General features: G+C 65.5%; 2 protein-coding genes across 2 annotated transcripts; one reads left to right on the top strand and one right to left on the bottom strand.

Moving 5' to 3' along the window:
- Nucleotides 1-22: 22 nt before the first annotated feature.
- On the bottom strand, nt 23-7067 carry GRM2 (glutamate metabotropic receptor 2). Its single transcript, XM_027467731.3, has 5 exons — nt 6354-7067; nt 3252-4089; nt 1572-2635; nt 1073-1247; nt 23-768 (listed from the first exon to the last, which is right to left on the bottom strand). Exons 1-5 carry the CDS (start codon nt 6849-6851, stop codon nt 695-697), a joined length of 2649 nt encoding a protein of 882 aa, XP_027323532.2. The 5' UTR covers nt 6852-7067; the 3' UTR covers nt 23-694.
- Nucleotides 5107-6020, top strand: IQCF6 (IQ motif containing F6). Its single transcript, XM_072044314.1, has 2 exons — nt 5107-5205; nt 5576-6020. Exons 1-2 carry the CDS (start codon nt 5194-5196, stop codon nt 5945-5947), a joined length of 384 nt encoding a protein of 127 aa, XP_071900415.1. The 5' UTR covers nt 5107-5193; the 3' UTR covers nt 5948-6020.
- Nucleotides 7068-10022: the final 2955 nt, after the last annotated feature.

Below are 10022 nucleotides of genomic sequence, written 5' to 3' on the forward strand. Positions count from 1 at the left end.
AAATAAATAAATAAAAGCACAATCTTGGTCACAGAAAAGAATCTACTCTTAAAAAGGGGTTGGACTCGAGTACCGGGGCCCCCTTCACCACCCTCGGTCTGAGCCCCACCCCACTTGCTCCTGGGCTCTGCAGCAGCCCCGAGGCATGAAGCGGACATCTGGGGGTGCTCCTGTCCTCTGCTGTGGGGCTCCAGCCCCTGCCTGCAACAGGAGCGTGGAGGGGGGGCTCTGGCTCTGCTTGGCTGGGTAACCCAGGGCAGGTGCCAGCAGCCAGATCCCTGCAAACCCCGGGGTGAAAACAAGGAGGAAACGTAAAATTGTGCCAAGGGCGCAGCCCCCTCTGCTCGGGGTGGGTTCTGCGTGGCGAGGGGCATGGCTCGGCATGAGGGGAACGTGAAAGGGGGGAGTGCAAAGGGGAAGGCAGGGTGTGCGAGGGCAGCGTGCTCTGGGATGTGGCTGTGTGTGGAGGAAGCGTTCGGTGCGGCACAGCTGGAGGCAGACAAAGCGTGACTTGCAGCAGGGCTCGGCGCAGGGGATGGGCGCGAGGGACAAGCACCGCGCAGCGTGGCCTCGTGCTGGGGCAGGGGCTTTGCTCTCCTGGCTGCCACCAGCCCTCAGCACTGGGGCTGCTGCTGCTGCTGCTGCTCCCCCAGGACGAGGTGCAGACGGATGGGGGCTCGGCTTCCCCCCACCTTCACAAGGACGATGTCGTGGAGTCCACCGCCTCGCGGCCGTTGCACACCGTGGGCACGTACTGCGAGGCCGAGCCTGGCCAGGAAGGCAGGGGTCAGGTGCGTGGTGGGGTCCAGAGGTGGTACCCACCCAAGAGCATCCCAGCGTGGCAATGACAGGCGCCTGGGAGGTGCCCCCCACCCACCCCGGGGTGCCCGTGTTCCCATGGGATGGTGCTGGGCCCCCCCAGGGGGCAGCTCTGGGGCTCACAGCCACTTGCGGTGAGGGAGAGGAGGGCTGGTGATGGGGCAGGCGATCCGTGGGCACTGCAGCACCCCTACCTCCCCCAGCCCAGGTTCCCCGGAGTGCCCCCCTGCCCCCCTGTGCCCCCCGTGCTCACCATGGGACTGGCTGGAGCCTGCAGCCACGACGCTGAACCGAGCGGTGCCCACGCGGTGGCTGGCCACGTTCTTCTGCGGCTGGAAGAGGATGATGTGGAGCTTGGGCGTGAAGAGGCAGCCGAGGACCACGGTGCCGCTGAGGCTCACCGAGATGCACATGGTTGTGGTCTGCACCTGGAGGCGGTAGCAGAGGGGTGGGCATCAGGGGTGCAGCAGCGCCCTGCTGAGGGGCTCCTGCCCCCGTGGGGATGCGCCACCCTGCAAAGCGAGTCGCTTCGGGCACCCCTCGCCACAGCACCCACTCCCCCAGGGCTGCTGACCCTCTCCAGAAGACCCTGCATGCGGCCAACCTCACTGCGACCTCTGGGCCCAGGAAGCAGCACGCACGGGGGGCCCTCATCAGCCCTTCTCCAGACTCTCCCAGCCCTGTGAGGCCCAAATCATGAGGACTTCTCCAGATGGGCCCTGCTGGAGGCCCCCCAAAACTCAGGCTCTTACTCGATAATCACTAGAGGTCACGTAAAAGATGGGCAGGAAGGCCAGCCAGATGATGCAGGTCGTGTACATGGTGAACCCGATGAACTTGGCCTCATTGAAGTTTTCGGGGCATTTCCTGGTCTTGAAAGCATAGACCGTGCACAGAACAATCAGGAGAACGTTGTAGGTGAGCGAAATGAGCATGTTAGAGTCACGGTTGTTGCACTTGAGGGTGACAATGTACCTCTTGTCGGGCTCGGTCTCCTTGCCTGTGCCGGGTGTCTCCACCAGCAGCCAGATGATGACAATGATCAGCTGGCAGGAGATGAGGGCCATGCAGATGACCACCTGCGACGTAGGGCTTATGAACCGGGGGCGCTGGACCCCTTCCTTCACCCCGCTGAAGATCCTGGCGATGCGATTCGTCTTGGTCAAGAGGGCCGAATAACAGACGGCAAAGGACGTGCCCAGCCCCAGGCGCCGCAGCGTGCACACCTCGGTGGAGGGCTTGGCGATGAAGATGAAAGTCATGCTGTAGCACATGAGGACGCCGGTCAGCAGGATATAGCAAAGTTCCCGGCCAGAGGCCTTCACGATAGGGGTGTCGTTGTTCTTTATGAAGACTCCGAAAACGAACAGCGTGGAGATAAAACCCAAGCAAGAGATGGTGACGGGACCGATGGCCCAGACGTCTCGCCAGCGGATGTACTCTTGGGGCAACTCATAGCAGCCGTTCAGGGTCGCGTTGGGCCAGTAACCCAGACCACAGTCCATGCAGGTGAACTCATCCAGCAGGTACTCGTAGGGCTGGCAGGGGATGCAGATCCAGCAGCAAATGTCCCCGGGCTGCATGCTCTTAATCTCGTTCTTCTTGCAGGGGTCGCTGCACTGGGACACGGGGACGGCTGTCTCCGCCCAGGGGATGAGGCTGGTGTTGAGGATGAGCCCCTCTGCCCAGTAGCCCACCTTCTGGTAGCGATACCGCCCGTCTCTGTGGTGGTAGTTGAAGATGTTGTAGCGGCCGATCCCGTCGCCGTAGCGGTCGAATCGAACAACGCTCTCAGTGTCTGTTGGCCTGAACGGAGCTGGGAGGAGAAAGGAGATGGTCACTGCTCGGAGACCACTGCTTGGTCACTCCCTGGGGCAGGAGCACCCTCAATCCCGGCACGTGGGTAGGGGTGTATTGAAGAGAGACAGCCCAACCACAGCCAAGAGCCAATTTCCAACCTGCCCCATGCCTTCATGCCCGTAATGCAGCTGTAACTGCTGCCTGTGCACATTTTGGGATCCTGAAAGCAGTGGTGGAGAACGATCTCCCTGCACTTGGCAGCCTCTGGCCAGTGCTACAGGGCAAAGCGAGGGTAGGGGCAGGGAGGGGAGAGCACAGAGCTCAACTGAGGTCTCCAAGGCCACGTGTACCTGATGGGCCCTGCTGCGGCTGGTCCCACACAGCCCCAGCAGAACGGAGTTGGTTGCCAGCTCTGCAGCACATGGGGACAGAAGGCCTGGGTTGCCTACAAAGGGCAGCGGTGGAGCTGGTAGCATCCTGGGCAACCACAGCCCACGGCACGGGGGCTCCCAGGTGCAGGCAGGCCACAGAAATTGGAGGGGTGGAGGTTTAGATTTGTGAAGGCTCGCTCTTCCCTGCCCCTCCACCTCTCCAGCTGAGCAACCAAGCCCCGTCTCCACCTCTGGACTCACCATCAAAGTTAACGTTGAGCATAAAGTCCTTGTAGAACCTCTTGCCATTGACGGGCTTCATGGAGTCGCAGAGCTTGGTGGTGTTGGGGCACAGCGCCCGGTGCATGTTGTGAAGCGAGTGAGCCATGGCGTAGACCGCGTTGACCACAAAGGTGATCTTGGACTCCGGCTCAAACTTGCCCGTCTTCAGGGAGTGCCGGCTACAGTCCGGAGTGTGGAAGCTGCACTTGAACTTTTGCTCCCAAAACTCCCGAAACCAGGGATTTCGGCTGTTGTTGTAGGGGTGGAGGTTGAGGAAGTAGGTAGCAAACTCCTGGATGGGGTACGCTGCCAGCTCGATGGTGATCGCCCCCTCCGCCACCGCTTCGCTCCCTGCCACCACGCTCTCCAGGGCTCCCCACCCGTCGCTGGCCACCCACATGAAGGAGACGTTGGCTCTGTGGGCAGCTGCCAGCAGCTCCCGGGCGTCCTCGCTCCGGGTGAAGAGCACAACCACCCTGGCATTGGGCTTCTGCAGCAGTGCCCGGACCACACCATCGTAGGTCTTCTTGTTCATGGAGCGTCCCACCTTCTCCGAGGTGGCGATGCAGATGTTGCGCATGCGAGCCTCTTGCTCGAAGGCCTCAATGCCCGTCTCACCGTAGTCACCCTCCGAGGCCACGGTGGAGACGTAGGTCCAGTTGAAAAAGCGCAGGATCTCCGACATGGCTTTGGCTTGGTAGAAGTCGGGTGGAACGGTGCGGGCAAAGTAGTCGTAGCGGGACTTGTCGCTCAGCTTGGCGCTGGTGGAGGCGTAGCTGATCTGCGGGATCTGGAAGAGCCGCAGCAGGTTGGCGACCTGCATGGAGGGGAGAGGGGAGCGAGGAAAGTGGGGATGTGGTCCCACAAAGGACAGCCCCTGGGAGCCCACAGCTCCTAGACAAAGCAAGTGGTTGATGGGGAAGGAGGCAATCAGCTGGCAGCAGGCAGGACAGACGTGCCCGTCCCATGGGTCACCCAGACCCCCAGCCTGGTGCAGGGAAGCGTGGCCATCCCAGGGCTGGGGCATAATGCTATCTCCTCCGCTATTCCCTGGGCAGCAACTTGTGCCCACTGCTCAGCACAGCCTGGCCCTGCTGAGGGCAGGATGGAGAAGGTGGCAGGGAGGTCCCAGGCATGGCCGGGGTCTCCGTGGGCTGTGGGGTGGCTGAGCAGAGCTGTGGCCAGCTCTTGGCGCCTGGCACAGGGACCTGGGGTCGTTTTCTTGCAGAGGTTTCTCCCTCGGCGATCCCTGTGTGTTCCTACTGCTCGCAGCCTCTGCTCACTTATTATTTTTTTTTATTATTATTTTAATATTTCATGCGCTCCCCTCTGAGATTCAGGGCAGGGAGTACAATGGATTCACGGCAAAAGCAGAAACTCCACCGCGGGCGACCTGAGCGCTGCTCATCCGCCAGGACAAAGTTGGTGCCTGCAGCACCAGGACGGCATCCACAGGGGAGGGGGCTGGGGGGCTGGGAGGGGGGACAGAGGGGCTGCCATCGCCCCCGAGCCCCAAGGGACCGGCACCCCCAGTCGCCGGCTGCAGCCGCTTCCTTCCCCTCGTTATCTTCAAAGGAGCAAGAGTCCTGCTAATGAGGCCGTTAAAAGCCCCAGCTCTCCTGCAGCAGTGGGGGGGTGGAGCAGAGCCACACACGGCTCTGCTTCCCCTGCAGGAGATGCTGCTTAATTAACGTGGACAAACGTTTTTAGTGGCAAATCGCCCTAATGGCAAGAAGGCCCCAGAGCATGGCAGCGCCGTGCCATGGCCGCAGGGACACGGGGGGGCCTGGCACTGTCCAGCAGCCCCGGAACGGCGTCCCCCTGTCCCCTCCCCGGGACACCGTGGCCATTCTGACATCAGGAGGCCCCGCGCAGGCATCCTGCACCCAACTGTGTGCCCACCCTGCTGGGGCCAGGACCCATGGAGCTACAGGTGAGCTGGCTTCGGGGCAGCCCCATGTGGGGACAGGGTGCCCAAACACCCCCACCCCAGCCTGTACTGGGACATCCAGACACTGCCTGATCCTGCGCCCCCCCGGGAGGGACCCATCTCCGTCCAGGTCCCCATCCCCAGCAGCAGGGACCCAGGGACACCCCCTCCCAGGACCTTGCTGCTTTCCCAAGACCATCCCCATGGCTCCGGGGGCCTTTTCCAATTACCCACGCGTTCCTCTCCCAAGCGCCAGCTGGAGAGACGTGCCCCAAGTCCCGTTTGATCCTGATTGCCCATCCTGGGCCACGGAGCCACATCCTCACCCACCCTGGGTGCTGCCACTAAGGTCACCCGTGCCCTGTCCCTGCAGGCAGAGCCTCGCACTGCCGCGGCTGTGGCCATCCAGGCCTGGTGGCGTGGGCAGCTGGTGCGGCGGGCGCTGCGGGTGGCAGACACCAGCGCCCGGCGCATCCAGGCCTGGTGGCAGAAGGTGGCCAGCCAGAAGAAGGAGCAGCAGCGCCTGAAGGTGCTGGTGGACTACGTCAGGACGGAGCGGGCCAGCGTCCTGCTGCAGGCTCAGGTGCGGGCGTGGGCAGCCCGGGCCAGGTACAAGCGCTGCCAGGAAGCCGCCCGCACCATCCAGACCCGCTGGCGGCAGCACGCACACCGCCAGGAGCAGGGGACGGCGGCCAGCGGCTGTGCCGGGGATGTGGACCTGCTCGTCGAGGTCATCCTGGGTTGAGAAGCCCCTCGCATGCTGCTGCGGAGCCTGGGGCAAATAAAGCATTGTCCCCGTGGAGGGACAGCCACCGGCATGGATGCAGCCCCCTGCATGGTGGCAGGGCTGGGTGGGGAGTACCACGGAGAGGGGGCTCCCAGCTGAGGAACTGGAGCTCCCCTGCTGCCACCAGGGATGTGACAGGACGAGGGGGTGCCTGCACCCACCCTAACCCCAGGCAGGTGGAGATGGGGGCTTTCCTTAGCAGATGTGAGCCCCCCTGGCAGAGCCCGGCAGGGAGGCAGGCACCAAGCCCAGGGGCTCCCTGCCTCCAGGAGGTCTCTGGCCGGTGAGGTTGGGCAGCTCCACAGCCGCGTCGTGCCCTCCTGCCACTCCTACCCACAGCCCAGCCCCATCTCGAGCGGGATACCTGGATGGAAACGTCGCTGTAGGAGCCCCCGATGACGCCGGTGATGGCCATGGGCACATCGTCATGCACAGCGTAGGAGCCGTCAGGACAGATGTGCTCGGAGCCATCCACCCTGGTCAGGGACGCACGGACAAAGTCGAGGGACTGCTCGAGGGCGTAGGTGTCCTTGGAGCAGGTGTCGAGGATGTGGGCGCCCAGCTTCACCCCTGGCAGGATGCTCGGGTCCTTGTTGATCTCGTCCAGCGCAAAGAGCATGGCCTCGAGGCGCTGGATGCCCCGGTGCTCGTTGATTTTGCCACAGTCCTCGCTGCCCACTCCTTTCTCGTGGATGGGGAAGAGCCCCCCGATGACCAGGTCCCCCTCGGTGCTGATCTCCTTCTTGCTGGTGGGGCCGTGCACGGCAGCCAGGCAGGAGGCCAGGCGCATCAGCCAGAGCCAGGCAGCAAAGGGGACCGCCATGGGGTGCGATGGCACCAGCTGGGGACCCGTGTGCCCCATGTCACCCGGTGCCAGGCGTCAAAGAGGTGGCAGCCGGGCCCCGGCCATCGGGTGCAGGGATGGCACAGCGTGGTGATGGCAGGGGGTCGCGCTGCCCCGGCGGAGCCCTTGGTGCCTGGAAAAGCAAAGGGGTGCCATGGGGTGAGCTGAGAGCGTCCCCCCACGCAGCGCCCAAGCCAAGAGGGGACACTCGGGGCAGCCGAGCCAGACACTCGGGCAGTATCATCTCATGTCCCCGGCCCCAAGGTGCCCCACCAGCCCAGGTTCCCCCAGGAGGGAGCCCCTCGCAGCCCACGGACGGGAGAGCTGAGCAGATGTGACAGCTCCAGCAGCGACCCAGGACTTGCAGGACACCAGCGAGTGACACAGATGCAGGCAGACACGCAGGGGCCGATCCGGCTGCCCAGCTCCCCAGGATGAGTTGGCACGTGCAGGGAGGCAGGGAGCCAGCTCCTGCAGCAGCTCCAAGCAGCACAGCCCGGCAGGGGAGAGCTTTGGGAAATGATCCAGGGACGTTGCTCAGGGGCAGGGGCATCATCCAGGGCAGGGACAGAGGCAGACCCGACGCTGGCTCTGAGCAGAGCCCCCAGACCCCAGCGTCACCTGCCCAGCTGGGGACGGCTGCTCTGTCCCACAGGCGAGGGGCCTGGGGGACATCCAGCCCCCCCGAGCCTCCCTGAGCCCCATCCCCACTGGGCACCGAGCACAAAGCACAGGGCAGAGGCACGGGGCTGGCTCCAGCCTGCGGAGCTCAAGGCTGTTCTCTCACCACCGCCCCTTCCTTCCCCGTACACTAAATTCAGAGATTTCAGTAAAAAGTAAGAGGCAGGTTTGCTGGCTCCTTCTGCATAAACCACGGAGGAGCTGGGGAATCAAAGTCTTTTGCAACAGACAGGCCTTTTTTTGGCAGTAAATGAGGTCCCCTCAGAGATGAGTTGTCTCTTCCCAAGCCAGGCAAGGGATTTGTTTCCCATTTCAAGTCGGCTGCTGGAATCCCGCAGGGCCGGGCTTCTGGGGGCTGTGAGAGAAGGGGACACCCCCACCCCAGCAGCCCCGGACCCCAAGTGGCTCCGGCTGTTCCAGGGCAGCTGGTGAGAGCCGTCAGGGGAAGGGCACCTTCAGCTCTCCTGAAAGGATGCTCCCCAAGCGCTGTGAGCTCCGTCAGGGAGCTGGCGATGCCCGTGGCCCTCCCTGGAGCTGCTCGGTTGGGCTGACATTGTGCTGGGGGGCGGACAGCCCCTCGGGAACACCCGGATGCCTCATATTGGGGTGCTGCGAAGCACCTGGCAGGGCAGAGCCACGTCCATCCCGACGGCCGTAGTGCGGTGGGAAGGCTCCTGCCAGCTCCCAGCTGCTTGCAGCCTACCCTCCCGAAACCATCAGCAATTAGCAGTGTTTACGACGTGCCGTCTGTCCTGTCCCCCCCTCTCCAAGAGCTCCCTGACACCCACACACGCAGGGACATGGGGTAACGGGGCCGTGGGGTGGCTGGCCCGGCACAGAGCCCCCCACAGCACAGCGAGGGGAGACCCCTGCCCTTGCCTCACCTCCCGGAGAGGATCCGTGTCCGGCTCACGGCGTGCACGTGTGCGTGCAGCTTCGCAGCCCTGCACCCAGCGGCACGGCCACTGCACGGGGCAGCTGTGCCATCGGGGCCGTGCAAGCCATGGGGCACGCTGCAGCGAGGCACGGGCACACGCCGCGCACGGGCTTGCACACCCGTGTGCGGCACGATGCGTGCACGGCCGTGCAGGGGTGCCGTGCGTTCGCTGCGAGCATTCCCCCATGGCAGCATCGTGCGGGTAACAGGCCCGTGCCGTGCGCGTGCCCACGGGGGTGAGCGTGCCGCGTGTGCGCGTGCAAAGGTCGGGTGCTGCAGCACACGCGTGCGGTGTGGCCGCTTCAAAAGGCACCTGGGGGAGTGTGTGCGCCCCGCTGGGAGCTGTGGCCTGGAAGCACCTGCATCCCCACCACCCTCGGGGTCACCCACTGGCCCTATAGGGCCCGGGTGCTTGCTCCCCGTCACCGCAGCCACTTGGCTCCCCTTGTCCAGCCGGGAGGAGCGGGGGGGAGCTGGGAGCGGGGGGAGGACTTGCGAGAAGAGGGGCGCAGCTTCAGGAGGTGAGGGCACCCCTGCCCCGTGCCCAGCGCTCGGGCGAGGACGTGGTGTCCCCAGCTCTCCCCACGCAGCCGGGTGTCCCAAAGCGTGCCGGGGGCTGGCCGCCTCCACCTGGCAGAGCCAGAGCAGGGCCCGAGGGGCAAGCAGGGTCCCAGAGCGGTGTGGGGCGAGCAGGAGGCAAGCGAGGGGCGAGCGGGGGGCGAGCAGGGGGCGAGCGGGGGCTGACCCTGCGCCTACCGGAGCCGTCCCTCCGCTGGGGGCCGCGGGCATGCCCCGGCTGGGCGCTGCGCCCCCGGAGCTCTCCCCGGGGCTCTCGGTGAAGCTCTCGGAGCCCCCCGGCGCGGTGCCGGTGCCCGGTTCTGCTCCCCACCCTCCAGCCCGGGAGCCCCGGTACCTGCACGGCGCTGCCGGCTGCGGGCAGCGACCGCGGTGCCGCGACCCCGACGGCTCCGGGGGGTGCCCGGGCATCGCTTTTCGGGGCTGGGGCTGGGAGCGGCAGCGGGGTCCGCGGCTCTTACCTGGGCCCGGCGGGCTGAGAGCCGGGAGGAGCCGGGAGGAGCCGGGAGCCGGTGCCGGTGCCGCGGCTGTCTCCGGAGCTGCGGCTGCCGCCCGCCTCCCGCCGCCGCCTCTGACTCTCCGCCAGCCCCATCCCGGAGGAGCCGCTCCGCCCCCGGCCCCCGCCCCGGCCCGGCCCCGGGCAGCGGCGCCCCGCGGGGCACAGATTTGGGCAGGGATGGCAGCACCGCAGCTCGGCCCCGGAGCCCCCCGGCCGCCCCCCGACCCGAGCACGGGGGTCCCGACCCCTGCCCCCGGGTGCCGCTGCCCCGTTGTGGCCCCGCGTTCCCCAGCTCTCAGCTCTGGGAGATGCTCCCCAGGTGGCCTCCTCCGAGCCGGGGTGCAGAGAGCTCCGGGGTGTTCACGTAGGGGTTCGGCTCCCCGCCAGCCTCCACCATTTGCCCAAATTCTTCCCGGATCTGTTCAGCCACCCAGCGTCCTGCTGTGCCACGTCCCCATCAATCCCACACTGGGAACCCCGCTGTCCCGGAGAGCCC

This window comes from Anas platyrhynchos, chromosome 13, assembly GCF_047663525.1.
Source record: "Anas platyrhynchos isolate ZD024472 breed Pekin duck chromosome 13, IASCAAS_PekinDuck_T2T, whole genome shotgun sequence".
Lineage (NCBI taxonomy): Eukaryota > Metazoa > Chordata > Aves > Anseriformes > Anatidae > Anas > Anas platyrhynchos.